The sequence below is a fragment of the Gopherus evgoodei genome, chromosome 7 (genome assembly GCF_007399415.2).
Source record: "Gopherus evgoodei ecotype Sinaloan lineage chromosome 7, rGopEvg1_v1.p, whole genome shotgun sequence".
Lineage (NCBI taxonomy): Eukaryota > Metazoa > Chordata > Testudines > Testudinidae > Gopherus > Gopherus evgoodei.
The window spans coordinates 29,704,145-29,726,972 of NC_044328.1; the positions used below are offsets into that span (position 1 = coordinate 29,704,145).

The 22,828-nt window shown below is 40.8% G+C and overlaps 1 protein-coding gene across 7 annotated transcripts in view; it reads right to left on the bottom strand.

Moving 5' to 3' along the window:
- The window catches only part of CFAP46 (cilia and flagella associated protein 46), a 168,717-nt gene extending 150,719 nt beyond the window's left edge, over positions 1-17,998 (bottom strand). For 5 of the 7 annotated variants that reach the window (XR_004001341.1, XM_030570343.1, XM_030570342.1 and 2 more), the window contains exons 1-6: positions 17,912-17,979; positions 17,290-17,374; positions 16,580-16,704; positions 15,333-15,464; positions 9,073-9,137; positions 8,452-8,616 (exon numbers count right to left, since the gene is read on the bottom strand). Coding sequence is in view for 6 of the 7 variants with exons in the window: in XM_030570343.1 (XP_030426203.1) it covers positions 8,452-8,616; positions 9,073-9,137; positions 15,333-15,464; positions 16,580-16,704; positions 17,290-17,338 (536 nt within the window). In the remaining variant the exon portion in view is untranslated. Of the gene's footprint in view, positions 1-8,451; positions 8,617-9,072; positions 9,138-15,332; positions 16,218-16,579; positions 16,705-17,289; positions 17,375-17,911 lie in introns of those variants that run through there. The other 2 variants (XM_030570341.1, XM_030570344.1) reach the window with 2 other exon arrangements.
- Positions 17,999-22,828: the final 4,830 nt, after the last annotated feature.

The window sequence follows — 22,828 nt, forward strand, 5'->3', positions numbered from 1 at the left end:
AAAGATTGGACTCCCAAAGCTGTCAAGTGAGATAAATCACTATTCATGCCAGGAGTTGGATGAAGTCTACCTGTTGCATTTTTCAGTATTTTATCAGGATTTAATAAGTAGAGACCCAATGTTATGTCTTAAATAACACATTTTAACATTCCTATCAAATAAAAGTAAATGTAAAAGATGAAAAGGTTAAGCAAAGAGACTACTACTACTCCTGCAGGACATACATATAATATGTATTCACAAGTTTCCCCAACATTCCCAAAAGTAGATATTTTGGTATAATGTGATTTATTCATACCAGGCTATTTTTCACAGCCTTTAGCATAACATTTGGAACATATCACTGTTGGGTTCAACTTTTCAGTTCCCCCGCAGGGTCCACTTAAAAAAAGAAAAAAAAGAGCGACACTGTAATACAATAAAAGATACTATCAGATGTGCAAGGGGTCATGTTACATAATGTTATTCCCCCCATCCCCAGTACTAAAACAGAAGATTTGGTGGTAAATCTCCCACTGATGTCAATGGTGCAGAATCAGGACCCAAGTAAATGACTGCATAATCAAAATATTTTAAATTGTGTAACAGTTTAAAGACTATAACTAAGGGCCAAATTGTGCCCTGTCTGGTACAGCAACAGAGGGGCACAATGCAAAGCACCTCCATACAACCTTGTGCAGACTACGCCCCACCTCACAGAGGTAGACAGGAAGCGATAGATGGGGGGAACTGGGAGGAGTCTTAGCGCCAGCCCCTCCCTAACACCCCTGCTAGAGTAGCTGTGTCAGCACAGAAGGGAACATATGTTGCACTGAATATATACCACAAAAAGAACAGAGGTACTTGTGGCACCTTAGAGACTAAAAAATTTATTTGAGCATAAGCTATAGCCCACTTCTTCGGATGCTGCTGCCCACAAAAGCTTATGCTCAAATAAATTTGTTAGTCTCTAAGGTGCCACAAGTACTCCTGTTCTTTTTGCGGATACAGACTAACACGGCTGCTACTCTGAAACCTGAATATATACCTGCACTGTTTACTCACTCACTGGAGCAGTGGGGAGACAAGGAAGGAGACTGTGATTGAGTTATAAATCTCCCTCCTGGGTCACACACGGAGCAATGAAACATCATACTGTCCCTTACTCTGGGCTTCACTCCAAGCCATAACAGTCTTTACATTAGAAGAAAACTCAGAGGAGCAGCAATTTAATCCCAATTCTCAGAATGAAATGTTTTCTGATTTTGATCACAAACTCCACAACAGAATATACCTCCATCTTGGGAGAGACCATTTCTTTAAATTCAGTGTTTATTTTTTTGTGAGTACAGTGGAAGCATATACAGCTTGTCCTACGGTACTGCTGTATTAGCTCGTGATAAATGGTGTTTGTGTGGTGGGGAGAGGAAGAAATCAAACACTGATTTATTGCTTTCTTTAATATGAAAACTGGAAAAAATATGTGAAAACAGAATGTATTTATCTATAGTATAATTTCCCACAGCCTTGTACTTTTTGCCTGTAGTGGCTGGAGTCCAATATTCTAATTGCTCTCCAGCTATTCCATTTTTCTTTTACTTCACAAACAAGGAAATTAGGCCTTTATCTAGAAATGCTCTTAACACATGCATAACCTTAAGCCTTTTAGCCTTTGCTCTTATTGAAGTCAATGAAATTAATCATGAACTTAAAATTATGCATCTGCTTTGCTGGATCAGCGCTTTAATGAGTTTGAAAAAATGACAGCTGTTTAGTTGGCCTAGTAGTATGAGGAAGAATTGGTAACTGAAGTGCAGGAAATTTTAAATTGAGCTAAATTCATGGGGAAGGGCAACACAAATTTAAATCAGATTAGATATATTTTAGAATGGATTTTTTGTTTGTTTTTAAGAACTTGCTTAGGCAGAACCAAGAAATGGTTAAATTACTTGACAATAGGTCTCCTTACTCCCACACACTCCATATCTAGAGTAGCTATGCTTTCATCTTACCTGTATTGTTTTGGCTCCTGTGAATATTGTTTAAAGGGTCATTCTAGTTTCCTACTCTGTGGCCCTGGAGGGACACAACAGAACTGCTAAATTCCACTGCATAAAGTGGAGGAGCACAGTCCTTGAATGTTGTGAAGTCCAACTCCACCTGAGTTTCCTGTGCAACAGTTAGCAGAGGAAGGCCACAGCATCAGATGCTACACTGACCATCCCATCCTCTCTGCCTTGGAGGGCACCATGTTAGGGCCATTAGATGGGGGAGGGGAACACTTTCCAGAAGGAGGAGATCAGTTTTTGAGTGAAAACAGCTTCGTAAAACATACCAGTGGTAGCATGTGTGGAACCCAAGAGTTTTAAAAGAATAGGCAGTAGGTCCCTGACTCACTGATGTAGCTTTTTAGCAAATCTTGGAACACTCTGGAAATTCTGAAGAACTGGAACACTGTGCAAATATTTTAAAAGCTTATACAGAATGGCCTGATTAACTATGGGCCGGCTAGTTTGACACTGATCTCAGGCACAATTTTGGAAAAGCTGATAAACAATCCAATCAGTAAATAATTAAAAGATAGTATTATAATAAAAGTTAAACATGGTTTTATGGAAAATAGTCTTGTCAACCATTACTTTATCAACCAAATTTGTGATCTCATCAAAAATATCAAGTTTATTTGTCATAATAGGCTTCTGTGAGACATTTGACTTAATACTGCATTCCATTCTAATGAAAATACTAGCTCTACACAAAATCAATGCACATATTAATTAAAAACTAGCCAACAGATAGATCTCAAAAACTGTAATGAAAATTATAATCCAGTGGGGATACCTCTAGTGTCAGAGGCTCATTAATATTCTTTGCCAGGAGGGACTGGAATTCCCTGCAGTGTCTTTTGCTCATATTGCTAAGATCATTACATTCAAAAAAGGGGTGCATTTTGAAACATATTTTAACAAATTAATTTTGTAGCCTTGTTGGCTAACACTCAGACCTTCATTGACGGTATTTAGGGGACATCAGAGATAAAAAGCTTTTTGTTTCCCTTCTTAAGGAAGGTCTTCAAAGTAGGTAGAATGTTCTCATTTTCTCAATACTTAAATCCTGGTTTAGTTATACAAGCGAGCTTCTCAGTTTGTGCTTATTGCCCACACCTCTGTGGTGGAGAGGGTGAATGACTGGACAAAAGACCATAGGAAGTGACTATAAGACTTTTTTGCTTTCATCACACTGGCTTTCACTTTCTCCCAAAAAGAAAATTTTACTCCTCAACTTTCTGCTGCACTTCATTATAAACGTCAGAAAAATGCAGTCATGAATATTTGTGCACATCTATGCCCAAGGTCTGGCATCGCTACCCATTTGGGGGTTGAGGCAGAAGGGAGAACTCATTTTCTCTCTGGGAGATAAGGCCAGATATTTGAGACCTATAGCCATTAGGACTGTCTGGGATGGCATCAACATACTTGAATGGAAGACTCTACAGAGACAGTGGGAAACCTTAAGACCAAAGATTAGCTGCAGAGGCAGCTGAACATGTGAATATAGCATGGCTGGAGCTGGAGAATAAAGACAAGGTAATGGGTGGCTATATTAAAAGATGAGCTCTCAAAGACACAGACACAAACCTGGAGCCAAAGACAAAGGGACAGGGCAGAGAAGAGGAGCCAAGATGGTTTCACCAGCAGCATGCCTCCAGGGAGCCCTGGCCTGGCGTTGGCCAGTCTGATCTCCGTCTGAACCTTACCTCTCTTTGCTAACCTAAGGACTTTCAGAATTTATATGGCAGGGGACTAATAAATGGTTACCCTGTTTTGAAAAGGCTGGCTAGTATTGCTGCAAATATGTATGGAGAGCATTGCACCCTGAAGGAGTAGAGTATAAGTCTCCCATAGGAGTCTGGCTTGGCTGGATTCACTGCAGGGAGCCACAGAGAAAGACAGGGACACTGGTGCCCAAAGGCTCAGTTTCAGAGCCTTAGAGGCTGAAGAACCATGTGTGTCCTTGGGGTCTGGAACACTAAAGAGGTCATTCCCAAGGACCTGGTTACAGGATGGTCATAGACCAAAGCCTGTAGATCCATGATACCTGACCAGTCTGAAAACAAATAAGAGAACAGTTTGTCAGTTTCTGTTGTCATACTGGCTCTTTTTTGGCAGGGATAATCTACGTTCTTGGCACTTTGTTCCTGCCAGCTTTCATTGGTATGCAAAGATTAGTAGTGTTGTTCCTTTACTGGCCCTCTGATATACTGGCTCATCCAGACAAGGTGTAGTTTGTTTGGGATCAGAAAGCCCAGCTGATAAGGAAATTCAATAAAGTTATTTGTACACACATGAAACTAGTGACATTTCGGAGGCTGACCACATTGCCAGAGAGTGCAAAGGGAATGAATGTGCCCAGGAATACCCAACTATTCTTCAGTTTTAGAGGTGGTTGGCTAAGGTTTCTGGGTTTGATGACTCAGGCCCTATCCAGGAGATTCCTAGAGTCATGACTGACAGTTGCCAACACTAGACTGGGTAAACTCAGAGTGCATCACGCCAGACCCTGAATTGGGAAGCTAGGTTGCCCATGGGAAAAGGGTTTACCTTTTTTCAACAGCTGCCATCTGTGGTAGCTATGTCTTACATGGGCAAGGCACAGTTCAAGCTATGGAAGGAGGCTGATACCTAAATGAATTTTCTGCCACACCCCAAAAAGCATAAAGATTTTAAGAAGATTATCTGTCAGAGTGTGAACACAGCCAGGCATCTGTGCACAACATCTTATGATGTTGGAGACACAATAATGAGGGTGATCAGGTACAGTGTCAGAGACAGTTAATAAAAATATTATTACAGAAAATTCCCACATTTGTCATACCTGGTAAATGGAAGAACCAAAAAAGCCACAAAGAGATCAAGGGAGAAATGAGACAGAAATACATCATGAGCTCGAATGGTCTGCAAAACGTTTATCTCAGGAATTGCTACAACAATGGCAGTCAATGAAAAATGGGGGCAGCACTGGTACAGTTAGTTGATGCATATATGGAACAGCTTCCACCAATTCAGTGGGCAAAATCCTAAAGAGCGTTTGGAGTTTATACTTGGTCTCATTCAGGGTATCTATATATGATAGTTTACTATGGTGGATATCTGGATAATCAGTGGAGTTTTTTTTTTTTTTAAATCACTGCATTCATTTAAGACTTTCCTTATCACCGGCCTAGGGCAAAAATAACATATTTCTATGTTCAGTTCTACAAATCTTCAAATGGAATATTAATCTACAGATAGAATTACAAATGTCAAACAACTACAATTTCTCACATTCTTGTTTCTCCTCATAGGCAATAAATCAGTTGGAAGAAGTTTCTTGTGCTGTCTGTCTTAAGCATTTCGAAGGCACCATGGCGTCTAAGCACTGAATATCTTTCAAATCTTTTGAAAAAAGTGACAATGTGGATACCATTAACCTAACTTCAATTCCGCTTTACGGGGTAAGTTCTAGAAAAACGCACTGATGATGATTTTCTACCTAAAACATTTTTTTTCTCTTTGCTCCTACTGCTCTTCTTATTTTTTTTTGTGAAGACTTCTGATGTCACTTGCTTTTCATAGAATTAAAAATGAAGCAAATCTACTCGTTCTGAGCAGAGTTATTTCCAACATTCTTTTTTCTGCAAGTGTCTTAGTCTATGTGCGCTCTTCAACCCAGAAAGACCCTGAGAAAGTACTTTTCAACTCTATTGAACTAAAATGGAAAAAGGATCAAGGCCCTTTCACTGAGAACACCAGATAACCTCTCTGTTAAAACCCAGGGCTGTTAACTCAAGCAACCAAGCCAATCTCAATTGTGGAAGTCCCAGAGAAGTGGTCTTTTTAGCAGGACCCTATACCGTTAAAGGAATTCATTCCCAGACTTATTTTGTTGGAACCCACTGTTGTGACCAGCTAAAAACTGCTTTAAAATAATATTTAAATATTATCCAACCACATAATTTCTCCTTTAACACAGGAAATCTATAGGAGCAAATTTTTCAAAACTGGCTTCCACCTGTCCCCAAAATATACCTTCCTGTGTCCTTTTTGAGCACTAATACTTAGGAGCATGAGAGACAGAAACACACACACAAAACACATTCAAATTCCATTTACATCCCACTGTAAGTGCCAGAAAAGCATGCATGCAGATGTCCCCACACACAAAACTTCAGATTAAGGCCTCTGACAATTCAGACAATGAAATAACATTTGGAACGCATCCACTGGGCATTATTTAAACTAGATTCTGCATGGGAGTACTATAACTTCCATGCATCTTTCTGCTATTCTCATTGCATTTAAATGCATCCCAAATCAAAACAACAAAAACCACCACAACAATAAACATATAACAAAATACCATATTTTTACCTATCTTTTTAAGTGACATTCCAGCCTTGTTTCATATTGAATTTTCCTGTGCAAGCAATATGGACTTTTTAGATACCTTTAATATTTGCATCTCTGAAATGGAGATGATTATAGATTATATGGAATTACATTAGAATTGCATCAATAGTTAAATATTCTGCCCACAGTTAATTGTATAACCTAGTGCTCATTACTTCAAATACTGAAAGATAAGATGTACAGGAAAAACCTAAAAGTTATATAAATATGAAAAAAATCATTGGTTTAAATCTGAGCTATGGCACTAGGGAACTTTTCAGAATGCCAAAATTACTAATTACTTCTCTTAGTGCCATATGACTTAAAATACAGAGTCTCTGAAATTAACTACTGAAATGGCTCAACCTCACAATAAGTTCCTCTGCTATTGTCGGGGAAGATCAAAATTGATGGTTTAAATCTAACAACATGGTATCTGAAGTTCTTTCCCTTCCTTAGTCTTTTGGCTCCTGCTTTGGAGAAGAGGGCTGCTACAGAAATTGCAGAAGCTATGACAGCACTGCTAATGTTCATGCCAAAGGCCCTGTTAACAAAGATGTGGATCAAAATTTAGCTTTAGAGAATAATTAGAATGAGACCTACTTCTTTTATACTGTGGCTTTGTTTCAAATTAGTAAGAAAGAACCTTTAAGATACCATGGCAGAAAAATGCTACTAATACTCATAAAAAATAAAAGCTTAAACAAAATCAGATTACTTTGATGAGAATTTACTTCTAATATATAATCCAGTAATACATGCATGAATTATACATGGCAAAATGAGTTCACATATTTTACAGTCATAAAATGTGCTGTCTGATATTGAAGAATAATGCTTATACCCAAAGATGTCTCAGAAATATTATCTCTCAGTTAGTGTACTAACAAATGATGCATGGCTGATCACATGGATGAAAAAAAACACATACCTCAAGTGACTGAGCACTAGTATTCATTTGTGTGCCTTTTACTCTAAAATTTAGTATTTAGTATACATTTTCCAAGTGCCATTCACCAAACACATTTATTTCATGAAATTTCATTTTGACATACAGCTGCATTAAATAGGAGAAAAAGTTAATACAAAAATTAACCTTTCACAAATTCACTTGACCTCTCACTCGTTCATCTGAGAGAAAGAGAGCACCTCTGGCTACTGGCCAGACAGCACTTCAGGGCCTTCTTAGCTATGCAGCCAGAGACTGCCTCTAGTCTTCCTCCTTGGTGACATCTAAATAACGGCAGTTTGGATGTCAATTTTTCAGGGGTAAGGTCATACATTCTGCCAAACCCCATTACCATATAAGGCAATCGGGCAAAAAAGAAGGAAACCAGAAGTACTGAATATGCTCCCCTCTGAGTCTTCGGCAGGGACAGGAACCTCCCACTCTCTCCAAGGATCAGGGGACAAGAGATATGTATGTTGTCCCAATCTAGGCTTGGGATTTTTATCTGAAGAAAAATGGTTCCTAAACCACGATGTAGCTAGTTTGTCTCCTAACCTAAAAGGACACACACAACAGTTAATTCAGCACCACAGCTGATTTAATCCAACAGGTTACAATGGCTCAGACTGGAACTGACTAGATATAGGCAATAAAAGTTTCCTTCCAAGAGTAATTCCACAACTCCCTTACATACAGGGATTTTTAAAATATATATTTTGACCATATGAAGCAAGACAACCTGTTGCAGAGACAGTGACTATAGCTTTCTAACTCTTGTGACGTGTCAAATCTATGGATGTCACTTCCATTTTAACCACAATACAAATATCAAACTGGAGTATCTTTTGTACTATATATACAGGTTTTATTAAAGAACAGTTAAGGGGTCTAATCGGGCAGTCTTCTCTATACAAATTACTGGTCTATGTACTAATTATGAAATTCTGCTCTATGATTTACAAGTCGTACCACACTCACAATATATTTAGAATGAGATTTAATATGCCAGTTTGTGATCAAAGATAACCATAAATGGGAGCTACATGCACAAAAGGACTACAGGACCCTGGTCCAAAAATAACAGTTCAAACTTACATCATGAGTTCTGCTCGCCATTGCTTGTCTTCCTCTTCAGCTTGATTTAATGCTGTTACAATCTGAGATAGGCTGGGAATAAGAAGGTAGCGGAACCCAGGCTTAAGATATGGCCTTACAACCTGCCAGTAAAGGACTGAGGCATTATATATCAAAAAATAATATCTGAAAAACAAGAAATAGAACCTGAGATAAACATATTTAAAAGTCTCTTTATATAGATTCTAAACAACACAAGTAGGGACTGCATCTTTCTATTGTTTGTATAGCACCTACCATCCTGACTGAGGATAGTGGGCACCTCAGGAATACATCAATGAGAGCTAACCCTGTGCTGTCCTTCTCACCAGCAGAGTTATAAAATGGAGGGACATAAGCAGCCACATATATCATATTAAAGCACATTTATATTCATCCTGTCACCTTAGTACTGTATTTTTCATTTGGTGGAAGCACTAGTGTTACAGAAAAGGAGTAGGACTGAGACAGATATGCTCCACAAAAAGATCTGTGTTACCCAGAGACCCACAAAGTGGAAGTACGAGAAGCAATTATCTTAAAAAAACTAGGTCAGTAACACTGTTGAGATTTGGAACTGTAACCCCCATCAGATAGTTTTACCTTGGATCGTGTATTGCAAAGTCTAATGCTTTCATCAGGTACATCACAAATTTCTCAAACTTTTCCTAAAAAATAACAAAGAATTGTTAAAGCTCGTTTGACACAGGTCTTTATTAATCACTGTCATATTACTAACAATTTTCAGCTTATTATCAAGTTATTATTATTGCTACAGGTGGGGCTGCCAGTACCATACAATATTAAGGTTGTCTAATGTTTTCCATTAATAAAGACCCTACTACAGTTGCTTATAACATTGCCAAACTTTAATCATTTAGGCTGAAATTTTTGTTGACAGATGTTTAGAAAATTTCAGCTTAAAACATTCCTTCCATAAAGGCCACTCTTCGGCATCCCTCCCCCATTCCAGGGGGGTCAGTCATTTCCAACAACAAGGACAGCCTGTACCCCATGTTCAACACTTTTATAAGATTATGATATATTTTGTACAAAGTATGATTGTAAACTCATACTCTGCTGAATATTATCATTCTGTTGAGATATATGTAGCAACACTATGTGTAAAGTTGTAAGTTTCCACTATATGATTGTTACTGAAATATATTGTAATTTCAGATAACACCCACAAACCAGTTTCTCGTTACACTATGGCCATGTCTACATCTAAAATTTTGCAGCGCTGGTTGTTACAGCTGTATTAGTACAGCTGTATAGGGCCAGCGCTGCAGAGTGGCCACACTTACAGCAACCAGCGCTGCAAGTGGTGTTAGATGTGGCCACACTGCAGCGCTGTTGGGCGGCTTCAAGGGGGGTTCCGGGAGGAGAGAGCAAACCGGGAAAGGAAACCAGCTTCCCCGCGGTTTGCTCTCTCGGTCCCGGAGCCAGCCAGCAAACCGCAGGGAAGGAGACCTGCTTGCTCGGGGTTCCGGGACCGAGAGAGCAAACCGGGAACGCCGCGGTTTGCTCTCTCGGTCCCGGAGCCAGCCAGCAAACCGCAGGGAAGGAGACCTGCTTGCTCGGGGTTCCGGGACCGAGAGAGCAAACCGGGAACGCCGCGGTTTGCTCTCTCGGTCCCGGAGCCAGCCAGCAAACCGCAGGGAAGGAGACCTGCTTGCTCGGGGTTCCGGGACCGAGAGAGCAAACCGGGAACGCCGCGGTTTGCTCTCTCGGTCCCGGAGCCAGCCAGCAAACCGCAGGGAAGGAGACCTGCTTGCTCGGGGTTCCGGGACCGAGAGAGCAAACCGGGAACGCCGCGGTTTGCTCTCTCGGTCCCGGAGCCAGCCAGCAAACCGCAGGGAAGGAGACCTGCTTGCTCGGGGTTCCGGGACCGAGAGAGCAAACCGCGGCGAAGCTGGTTTCCTTTCCCGGTTTGCTCTCTCGGTCCCGGAACCCCGAGCAAGCAGGTCTCCTTCCCTGCGGGTTGCTGGGTGGCTCCGGGACCGAGAGAGCAAACCGCGGCGTTCCCGGTTTGCTCTCTCGGTCCCGGAACCCCGAGCAAGCAGGTCTCCTTCCCTGCGGTTTGCTGGGTGGCTCCGGGACCGAGAGAGCAAACCGGGAAAGGAAACCAGCTTGATTACCAGAGGCTTCCTCCTTCCACGGAGGTCAAGAAAAGCGCTGGTAACTGTCTACATTGGATTATCAGCGCTGGATCACCAGCGCTGGATCCTCTACACCCGAGACAAAACGGGAGTACGGCCAGCGCTGCAAACAGGCAGTTGCAGCGCTGGTGGTGCCCTGCAGATGTGTACACCTTCAAAGTTGCAGTGCTGTAACTCCCTCACCAGCGCTGCAACTTTCTGATGTAGACAAGCCCTATGAGGCTTTTAGTGACACTGCTGTGCAGCTACAGCCTTGCTGCTAAAAGGCATGCAGTGTAGCTGCAGTTTGTCAGCAAGAGAGAGCTCTCCTGCCGACAAAAAGCTTCCACCTCCAATGAGCGGCCCTGGCTTTGTTGACAGGAGAGCACTTCTGTTGACAAAGAGCTATTCACACCGGCACTTTTTGTCAGTAAACCTTTTGTCCTTTGAGGGGGGAGGGGATTAACATCTCTGAATGACAAAAGTTTTGCCGACAAAGTGCCAGTGTAGACAAAGCCTTAGAAACAAAGACCCACTAGCACACCAGCAAGGTGTTAAGGGGCCATTACCTACTTAACTGTCTATTCACCAGCGGGGGGGGGGGGGAGGTATAAACAAGAAATTTACATTGCATCACAGGAATGTTTCAAACCTCAAGTCCACAAGGGACTGCCTGTCACCCATGACTCAGCAAGGATGTTTCTAGCACAAGAAATTGAGTTAGGAAGGGGGAGAAAAAGACTTGACCTCCCCCGTTTTCTTCCCATTTCTCTGCTTATGTCATTAATGAACACCTGAAGAGTTCAACTAAGGGGGGAATGGTCCCTAGCTAGAAAAGAAATCCAGCCTGTGAACTGTTGCAGTTTATGGTGAGAGAGACATTTTGGTTCTGAGTTCATTTAGATATTAGCATGTGGTTTTATTTCTTTTGTAACCAATCCTGGCTTATATGCATCTATACGTGTAAAACAATCTATCTTTCTGTAGTTAATAACTTTATCTTAACCAGTGTATGTTTGGTTTAAAGTGTGTGGGGAACCACTACTTGAGAATACAATATTGATGCATTATCACTTCCCTGTGTTGGAATGATGGACTATCTATGAACTTGTACTGTCCAGGAGAATACTGAGCAGTGCCAGATGCACATTTTTGGGGAACAAGGCTGGGACTAAGGATTTGTGGGTAGTTCATGCCTGGCTGGGAGAGCACTCATGTATTTAGCTGAGAGTGAATTTACATGCTGAATGCTGAGTAACCAGACAAGGAGTGGCTGTTCTGAAAGTAAAGCAATGTAAAAGGCACCCCAAGCTAGAGATTTCTGGAGACATCGCTGTTGAACAGTTCAGATTGTACCCTGGGGAATCTGACACAGGGAAAATACATTTTTTTTTTGCTCACTTTAAAATTCTGGTGACCTTTTATTTGAAAGGCTTTGGTACATCTATGCTTTGTACACAGTTGTTGAAATTTGGGATGGGGTGTGTGTGTGCAGAAGAGGGGCCTTTGTGTAAGGAATGTGCCTTTTTTCATCTCTGGAAAAACCCACCCAAATTTGGCCAAGATATAAATCTTTGAAAAGTCACTATTCGAACATGCTAAGTAGCAACTTGTTAAATTTCAAAGATTCCAGCCATGCTTGTCATGCTCTAACCCAGGGCTGTGCAAAACTTTCCCTGTAATGGGAAAGAGCTTTAAGCTGAGAACCTGAACTGAGAGCAGGAACTCTATCAGTGACCCTGTGCCTGGATGAGGCAATCTGGAGGAGGAGAAAGCTGCCTGATTCAAACTCAGAGGGGACAAGACTGTACCAAGGGGAGTGAGGATTGTGGGGAGTAGATTGGGACAAGACATCTGGAAGGCTGGGACTGGATGCTTGGGGGAGAAAGGGAAACTAGGACTGGGAGTTGGGGTAGAGGGAGAGACTAAAACTGGCTAGGCAAGGAGATTAGGACTGAGAGCTGGGGAGAGAAATAAGGGGGAACTGCAAGCCAATAAACTGGGGAGAGATTGAGATTGTATGAGGAAACGGGTGGAGTGAACTAGGACTCAGCAAGGATGTTGGGGACAGAGCACCAATTGGGTGGGAAAAATAAGTCTGGGGACAGAAGACAGATCTAATCAGGAGCTAGAGTGTGGGGGAACAGCTAAGAATGGCTGGGCAAAGAGACTGGGACAAGGAGGGCTCTGAGTTACTACAGAGAATTCTTTCCCAAGTGTCCGGCTGGTGGGTCTTGCCCACATGCTCAGGGCCTAACTGATCGCCACATTTGGGGTTGTGAAGGAATTTTCCCCAGGTCAGATCGGCGGAGCCCCTGCGGACTTTTTCCCCTTCCTCTGCAGCATGGGACACTGGTCATTTGCAGGTCTAAACTAGCATAAATGGTGGATTCTCTGTAACTCCAAGTCTTTAAATCATGATTTGAGAATTTCAGTAATGCAGTCAGAGGTTATGGGTCTATTATAAGAGTGGGTGGATGAGGTTCTATGGTCTACAATGTGCAGGAGTCTAACTTAAATGATCAAGATGGTCTCTTCTGGCCTTAAAGTCTGAGTCCATGAGATGAGTGGGGCAGGACGGAGGGACTTGGACTACATGGGCAAGAAGACCTGGCACAAGGAATTTGGGGGGAGGGGGTGAGACTAGAACTGGGAGTCCAGACAGATATGACTAGAATTAGCAGGGCAAGGAGACTGGGACTGGGAGAGAGATGCTTGAGGAACGGAGACTAAGACTTGGTGACAACTCAGGAGTTGAGAAAATAAGGAGAATGGGACTTGGAGAAGGAGCCAGGGGTAGGAAAGACTCAGCACAGGGACAGATTGGAGGGGGAGGGGCAGAAGAGGTCATTCTTTGGGGGTGGGAATAGGCAGAAGTGTCTCTGGACTGTTCCCTCTGGAGCCTGGCTTGGAACCCAAGATTCCTGAGTTTTACCATTCTTCCACTGTCAGCAGATATCAAGAATGTCAGTTTCATGGCTGCTATTCAGTAAATTACAAGAATGTCAGTTTCACATATTTGTTTGCGGAATGCTATATTTTGGCATTTCTAAAACAAAATTTTCAGGTTATCTCCAGTTTGTGAAGAAATTTTGGTAAATATGGTTTCATTCTAATTTGGAACAAAAGTAAATAGGGGCAAAATACCCCATTCAGCTCTCGGAATGTTCTATTTACAGGATAATAACCTATGACCGTTATTTACTCCATTAGCTCAAGTGACAAAGTTTTGGGTGATGCATCTAAGGGTTCTAACCTTATGGACTTATATAGGTATAAATGTGATGCAACATGATGGAATTTCTGTTTTTTCACTTAGGTTTTTCAGAAACCTGGGAAATGACACACAAATATGTTAAAAGAACATTTTTAAGGTTCCAGAGTCAAGCACTCAAAGGCTACGAAATGCCAGAATTTAAGGTCATCTGTGCTACTTAATTTGCTCCCCTTTCATAAACGCTTTATGATACAGCCTTTAATTACATTATCACATACTACTTTTTTCCACAGGACCCCTGTCTGATTCAGTGCACAGTGAATAGACTGCCTCTGGAAATAGGGCTGTGTAGTGAAGGAGACTGTAGGACCCATGCTTCATTTGCTGCAGAAGCTGGAAGATGCATACTGACTGAGACAGAAAATTGCAGGAAGAGTAAAGGTGCTGGCCAAAAGAATTTCTGAAAATCTAAATCAACCTGAAATCTATATACTCACTGAAAGGAATTTTTTTTAAAGTAGTAATAAAAAATTCAGTGTCCTCCATTTTAGGAAGTTGTCACATACAAGTTATTACTACAGATGGTCAGAAATTTTCTAATGAAAGTTTCACCTGAAAATATTAATTCATTGAAGTAAAATGTTTAATCAAATCTCTTAGAGATTTGACAAAACTTCTGTTGAAATACAAGGAAACCTGCCAGTTTTCCAGGGTCCACATCTCCAGCAGGAAGCATGCAAACCCACAGAGCCAGGGCTTTGGAGGCTGGCACGGTCCCTGCTCTGCAGCAGCAACCTTGGGAGCCCTTTCTAGAGTCAGCATTGTCAAGGCTGCTAAGCTACCAGCTCCATGGCAGGGACCCTGCCATTGTCCAAACTCCAGCTGAAGCCAGGATTCTGGTGCCTGTTTGGCTTCCCACTTTGGGGCAAGGAGTTTGCCAGACCCCGGAGTCTCAGCTGGAGCCAGGGCTCTGGGGGCTGGCAGGGTCTCCACTCTATGGCAGCAGCCCTGGGAGCTCTGGCTGGAGACAGTCTGATGACTTCCAGCTCCATGACAGGGGCCCTGGAAGCCTTTAGAGACCTGAGAGCTCCAGCTGGGGGACTAGCAGCTCTCAGAGCTCCAGAAAGAGAAACTGACATTCTTGTCAGTTTCATGGTTGCTATTCAGTAAATTACAAGAATGTCAGTTTTACATATTTGTTTGGGGAACGCTATATTTTGGCATTTCTAAAACAAAATTTTCAGGTTATCTCCAGTTTGTGGAGAAATTTTGGTAAATATGGTTTCATTCTAATTTGGAACAAAAGTAAATATGAAAGTACCAAAATTTCTGGTAAACCAAAATCTCTTAAGTTTCAGCCAGCTCTGCTTACTACCCTTACAAATATATAAAAAAGAATTGAGAACAAAGATTATTTAAGATGCACAATTTAATTTAACATCAAACTATGAACATTCTTAAAACTAGATGTTACCATAATATTAAAATTCACAATATTTTCTCACCAAATTATCTGTGGAGAGTGGGGTGTACAACAGGCCTTGGCACAAGTAGGCTCTACCCATAAACTGGGTTACAGGATGTATTCCTTTAAAGTACATCTGTAGACAGTCACTGCTGATTTCTGGATACCCCAACTAGAACAAAACATTATTTTAAAGGTGGGGATTTTTTTGGTTAAATGAACAACAATCCAATAAAGAAGTTGGTCAAGAATGGTCAGTTTTTAAGTGTGTGTGTTTGGTAAGACAGCAGAATGTACATTCATATGTCCATTTACAATTGGAAAGTAAGGCCACCACAAACAATTCAATACATTAAGATTTTAAAGTTAACCATTTTTCTCCCCCCAAAATATGGAAAGTGGCAACTTTTTACACAACAGATCTGGTTTCTGGGTTTATTCAGAGTCACACAGTGGTTTACTATAGTACAAAATAAATAATTTATTATTTTTTATACTTAACACTGTATTGCACATCATTAAAAGAACTGTTAACTGAAAGGTCAAATTATGAGTTGCACAAGCATAACCAAGAGTAGAATTTAGCCTACGGAATCTTTTTTGCTGGCAATGATGCATGACTCCAAATAATGCACATTAGATTTCAGATCTCAGGTACAATTTATACAGATAATAGCTAGGAAAAAGAAATGAAAACCTGTTACTTGTAAACTGAACACATTGGAACTTCATATGCCATTTTCCACTGCAGAAGCATGCTTTAAAAGTATTTCAAACTTATAAAAACCTGAGTCATATTTTATATGACACTCAGAGGTAGGAGCAACAGTCTTTGTGATTAGAATGTTTTCTCAGTTTCTGCATGACAACAACCGTTCATCGGCAACTTCTCTTCCATCTTGTCTAAACAGCTCACACTAGCATTCTCATAACAAAAGAAACAATGATCACAAAACTATTAATATACATTTGAATTGTCTGCCTCTCTTACTCTGTGCTAATCAGAGACTTCAGAAAGTGCAGCTTGCTGATGGATGAAGTTTACAAAAATGCTGACTTTGGGAAGAGGCTGAGGCAAAAGGATAGACTGGCATAAGCCAAAAAGCATGTCTAAGCACTTGGTCTGTAAAGTAAGAAAATTGCAGCATAACAAATTTCAGAATCTCTATTTCCAGTGATCCTGGCAATATCTTTAAATATTAATTTATCATAGCACTATCATAGTTTAATTCTAGACATTTCTTTTTATTTAATACAGATAAATGGCCTACTCAGAAAAGTAGTTACCTGGAGTGCTTGTTCTGCACAGAGGACATATAAATCAGAGCTAAAGCTCTCTGATGAATCAAGTGCAGATTTCCCTTGATTGGCTGATTTGATCAACTCATAAGTATTCTTCAAAGCCTGAATGTCTGTTTATAAAAATAACATATAAGGAAGATAATAAATAATATTCTTTGCTTTATGCCAGAGGGTACAGGAACTTGACTATTATTTCAAGTGACTTCTTATTATTTCAAGCTCTTATTTTTACTCATAGTAAAGAACTGTGTATCTGCAGGGAGAAGTTATCAAAGGATATGTGTAAAGCTGTGCACATGCTGGATGGGAGTTTTAATGAGTCTCTTGCAGTTTTAAATAAAAAATCAAGCAGACAAAAAACAAAGGACATTTAAGGCCTGTTCTGAAACTCCTTGAAATCAATAAGAATCTTTGCACTGACTTCACTGGACCTTGGATCCAGTTCTTAAAGATGTTATATGAAATAATTTTTTTTGAAGTAAACTATTTAACTAAAAAGAGTGCTGTATTATGGTATTTATTTTGTTTCTCTAACAAAGATATATAAAGTAGTCACAGAAAAATATTTTGTCTACAGTTCTGTATGTATAAAAACAAGATCTGATAAAGGTCCATATAGTGCAAGAACTTTTATAGTTCTCTTTTATTTAAAATAGATGCCAAGTAGTATTTCCATACATTATTCAAGCATTTACCTTGGTGGTTCTGTGCTGCAGACAACTGCTGTCTGATCACCAAATCCATGTTCTGAGTCGCAAAGCTTCCGATTGAACAAATCTGCTATGAACGCAATAAACACAATTGTTTCAAATAAACACTATTTACATAAATGAATTAATTAAATCAGATTTTTTAAAAAACCTAAATTTATTTTTGATCCGTAATTATTGCTGTGCTATTAAATTTCCATTTGGCACACCGCAGGGTCTATTCAGATCACAAATATAGCTAACGCTGCCAGACAGAACGGGGTGTATTTTAATTCTCTTTCTGTAGATGGCCCTGGCCTCTCTTGGCTGATCACACTTCCCAGAGACTCTAGGAAACCAGCAAAACAAACAAACGACACAGTTCCTTGTCTTTAAAAAGCTCTACAATGCTGTGCAGCGGTGGTACACGCAGAAGAGGCGCGGGCGGGGCCCCTGGACAGGCCGGGCACAAGGAAACTTGTTCTGCCAAAGCGTCCACGCCGCCGCCCCCATCACCGCCCCCGCCTGATCCCCGACTCCCCTAGCTCCCGCTGCCCCGCTCTGTGCCCCCCTAGGCCCGACACCCTCGCTCCGCCTGCGCTCTCTGCCCCCCAACACCCGCCCGCACCAGACGCTATCGGCAAGCGGCGCCCTCCATCTCCTGCTCGGTAGCACTTCCCGCGGGCTGCCCAGCGGCTCCTAGCAACGCACCAACACAGCCCGCTTCCCCCTACGGGCTCCTGCCCGGGACACACTTCCCTTCCCAGGCCGGCACTTTCCTGGCCGCGGGGAGGGGTGGGTGTGTTCTAATGCCTGCTGCCTCCCGCGTTCTGGGTGAGCCCCAAGGCGGGGACTGGCCAGTCACTGGGAATGGAATTGCCCGGGAGCTGGTACCAGCAGTAGGGATGTGGTGGAGTCAGCCACCCAACTCCCAAGGCAGCCTCTGCCAATAGTGTGGGGCTGAATCCACGCAGGAGGGACGCAGATTCAGAGCACAGTCTGCCCCAAACCCTCTGCTTCCTGCTCTGCCTCTCAGCAGAGTGCTTGTGATGGCCCGGACACGGACAATTCTTCCCAAGCCCACAGGATGTGTGTGTTTGGTGAGACATTCATAGGTCCACCCCAGCCCATCTCTGCATCTAGGGTGACCAGACAGCAAATGTGAAAAATCGGGACGGGGTGAGGGGATAATAGGAGCCTATATAAGAAGAAGACCCAAAAATCGAACCTGTCGCATCTCGTCACCCTATCCGCATCCCCACTTACAGAACCAAGACAGACAAAAGGGGACAAGAAGAAAACTACTAACTGCTGAGGATGTAGCAATAAACTGACAGAATATATTACTTTAAAGTCACAGAAGAAGTTGCAGGGAAAGCAAACAATTTAGTAACGAGGGCTGCCACAAAAGGATGTGCTACAAAACATCACAGTAACTGATATTTTTATTATAGAAAACAGTTATAGCAGTAGATGGGATGAGGGGATTATAAAAGCACAACAGGAGCGGATCCTGTCCACACAGTCAATCAAGTTAAGAAATGATAAAAGAAACATTCTCTCTGTGTGTCCTTCAAGAACAATCCTGTTCTTGCTTTTTAGCACTATTCCAAAAATTGCAAGTGGGAGACACTGCTCATGCCATAGCAAAGACATCCTCCTTAAATAAATGCATCTGTAAAGCATGCTTTCATTAAGAAACATACTGTATATAAATTCACTTTTGAACAGGAATTAGTTAACAAAGACAGCGATTGATAGTTTTATACTAAGAGGAGTGCCAAGAAAGGTGATCAGCACTGATGTACATCTTTGCCTTTAGTATCTTTACCATGGAATCTTTTGAAATAAAAAGATATGCCACCGGTGTCCACAGCTTTAGCCTGAAATCACATGTAACGGCAAAAGACATTAAATCATAACTACCAAAGTAGACAACAGCCATTGGGTATGAATAAGTGTCTTTTGAAATCTAAGGTTTTATTTTATCTAGACTCCTTTCACAGTATATCAGTCAAGTGCATTTCCATTCTTCAGAGAACAGCAGTACAGAAAAAAGATTCAGTCAGAAATGAATAGGTTGGAGTGGACCTTCAATGACCCTGCTTACTTCAATTCAAAGATTTTCAAAATGAAATGTTTGGGCTATCCCTTTTTCCGAACTCCTGTTAAGCCATGCTAGGAGCCACAGTGCTCAGAAGCCACAGTGATAAAACCAATATACATGCCTAGACAGATAGACTCATTTTCTACCCTAAGTCTCGCATTTCAGGCTAGATCAGAATTCTGTAACGGCAGCATGTTCCAACCCATGGGATAGTAAGAGAAGCACTTAATATAATTCAGAAGTGCAATAGCACTGACAAGTTACCAAAGGAGTTGAATTCAGTCCTTCTCAGTCCCACTGTGATAGAATAATAGCAGTAGGAGAGGCTATGCAGGTGGAAAGTGATAAAACTAAGGAGCATAACAAATTATGTGGCAGGCAATAGATCCAGACCCAGTTACTAAATACATTACATGAGTATGTGGGAAGGGAAGACTAGGACCCTTGTCTTTCAGCTCAAAAAGCACGGCCTCTACCACTTATGCTTAAAAAAAATTCTAAACAAGTACTAGAAATATATCCTCATCCTCTGTGTTCACCAAGAAGGCAAAACTGCATGCACATACTAGTGCATCACAGGACAACCTCAAAAATTCAACAGGATAGCGGAGAAATTCTCCTATATGTCCTTACCCACCAAAAATATTAATGTGTTTATTGTATATATAAATGTGACAAAAAATGGGGTTGCAACTCAACTGACAGCCTGAGATAAGATAATATAGTGATGAAATAAAACCCTAGAGGTGAGCTTTAGAAAATACTAAAACAGAGCAATAAATTAGACTTATTCCATTTATCCAAAACTGGAGGAACATTTGCACATTCCCTTCAGAGGATTGCTAGTCAGCATGACTCTGGCTTTCCACATAACCGAACTAATATCATACCTCCACATGAACAGTGAGTGAAAAAGACCAATGTGAATCTATCATGCAGAGTCCATGAAAGTACACAAGAGTTCTCTTGTGAGCTCTCTTAGGTTCCCAGAATTCCAATCAAGGAATACAGATGTCCAAAACTGCACATGCTACTTAAACTTATAGAGAAAATGGCATGGTATTGACGTAATTAAGCATGGTTTGGTAACTGCATTTCACATATTTCTGAAAAGATGGCAGGTCTCAACATAATTGGCAAATATCTGAGTCTTGAGTCATACAATAAGAAAAATGTAACTATTTAAACAGTCTTCCACAACTGTATGCCCAGTTAGCACAATACTTGAACATTACAATTAGAGATGATCCTAGATTGGAATAGCAGGTATAAACCCTCCTCCTTCATGAGCTATGGAGAAGTTCAGACCAGAAGCTGACCATTTCTAATGCACAGTGTGTTTATATTTTTTATTATTTGTCTAATGGCTAAACAAGAACACTGCATAATCCACTTGAAATTTGGTGAGTAGAGTTTGGATCCAGTTCTAGCACCAGCATTTCCAAACTCAAGCATATCTCTATTTAGAGTATCTTGAACTTGCTCCTGAAATGGGTATTGGCCTGAAGAATAAAATAGGTCCAAGTTGTGTAATGTACATACATGTTGATTTATATTTCAACTGACATAATACAGCTATCAAAAGCTCTAGGACCATATACAATAAAAATTAAAACACATTTCAAGGTAAGCAAATGAAGTAATCTTATAAAAAATAAGGTCCAGAGCCATACTCATAACCTTCCACTCTTCTTAAAAACCTGGGCTAAGAGGCAGACTTTACAGTATGTCCTGAAAGTCAACAAATTCTGGCTCTGTCAAATCATAGGGTAGGTGAGAGCCTATCACTGAGAACACTCTGCCTCCATTCCCCAATTTACAAATCTGAGGATGGTCAGTTCAAGCAATGTAGTTGATCTTTGCCACTGGTAATACAAAGAGAAAGACAGTCATTATAAGTTAAAATCAACAACTTGTATTCACTTAGAAATCGGCTGAAAGGCAATCCATTCTGTGGACCATTGCAAAAAGCACCAAGTTGAGTAGTTCAGCCAAGTTTTGCACTACCTAAAGTTTTCAAATTGTCTCTAAGTGTAACTCAGTGTAGAGTAATTGTGGTAATCCAAAATGGAAATGAAGATGAAATGAATAACTGTGCTGAGATATACACCTAAGAGAAATAGTCACAACCTCTTGGTCAATCACAGATGGAAAAAAATACTCCTGGCTACTTCAGCTATCTGACTAATAATAACTACTGCCATACTAGTGCTATGCATCAGTTAATGTGGCCCTGGTTGTTGCTATAGTAACCTCCGTTTATATGGATGATGAGAACATATAGATTTATATCGCACCAATAAAATTAAAAATATAACAGATAGACACTCTCATGCTCCATAGCATAAACCAACCACTTATTAACAGGGTTAGGGAATAAAGTTCCAGTAAGGGCAGGTTATTCCATATTCCAATTGTTCATTATGGGGATCCTTTCAGCTTTCATATAAGGGCACAAGAGAGTAAACTGATCCAACATCCACTGAAGACAATGGGAACCTTTCCATTGACTTCAGTAGAGGATGGATCAAACTCCTTATGAATCACTGGCTTGATCCATAAGGCAATGATTTCTAATTATAAGTATTTCCTGGCTCAATAATGCTTCAGTTTGAAAATGCAAACAGTTGTCCTCATGCATGGCAAATTAATGATTCTCTAATTACTTTTTCTGTGAGAGCTTATTTGTTAAATCAGATATGAGATAGCAGCATGCCACTTAGCTTTGCTCATTTAGCAAGGAGGCTTCTGTGACATATTTCCCATAAGTTGCTTCTTCCTTTCTCCTCTGAGTCAGGCATCTCAGGAGAGCATATGGCTCACTGTGACTGTTCGGCTGCATATGCAGATGCATCATACCATGAACCATGCAATTCATGTACAATACTGATGAGATAATACCTAACATACTGTGTTTATTTCTGGTCTCTACAGTAACATAAATATATTGATTTACTGAAGGGAATGCAAAGAAGAGCAACAAAATGATTAAGAAGTTGGACAAATCAACTTACAGAAAGTGGAAGTATCTATTGTGGATACTATAGTGTATGGATCTGACCCTTTATACTATTCACAATCTGACTATGAATAGACTTCAATTCTTATTAATTTCAACATAATTCATAACTGTTTTTATGAACTTATTTGGGCCTATGAATTTTCAAAAAATTTTCATAGAGAGCAGTTCTGTGAGCATTCCACACTTGGAATTTGGTTTGTGGGCTTGGCCATTTTGTCACATGCTATGTTTTCTGTTTCCTTGATTGGATGACCCATTTTAAATCCTAGTCCTATTCTCCAAAGTCCTTGCAATCCCCCCTACCGTGGTGTCCTCCTCAAATTTTATAAGCGTGTTCTCCAAGTCACTAATGAAAATGTTGAATAATACTGCACTCAGGACAGACCTCTTCAGGACCCCTCTAGATACATTCTCCC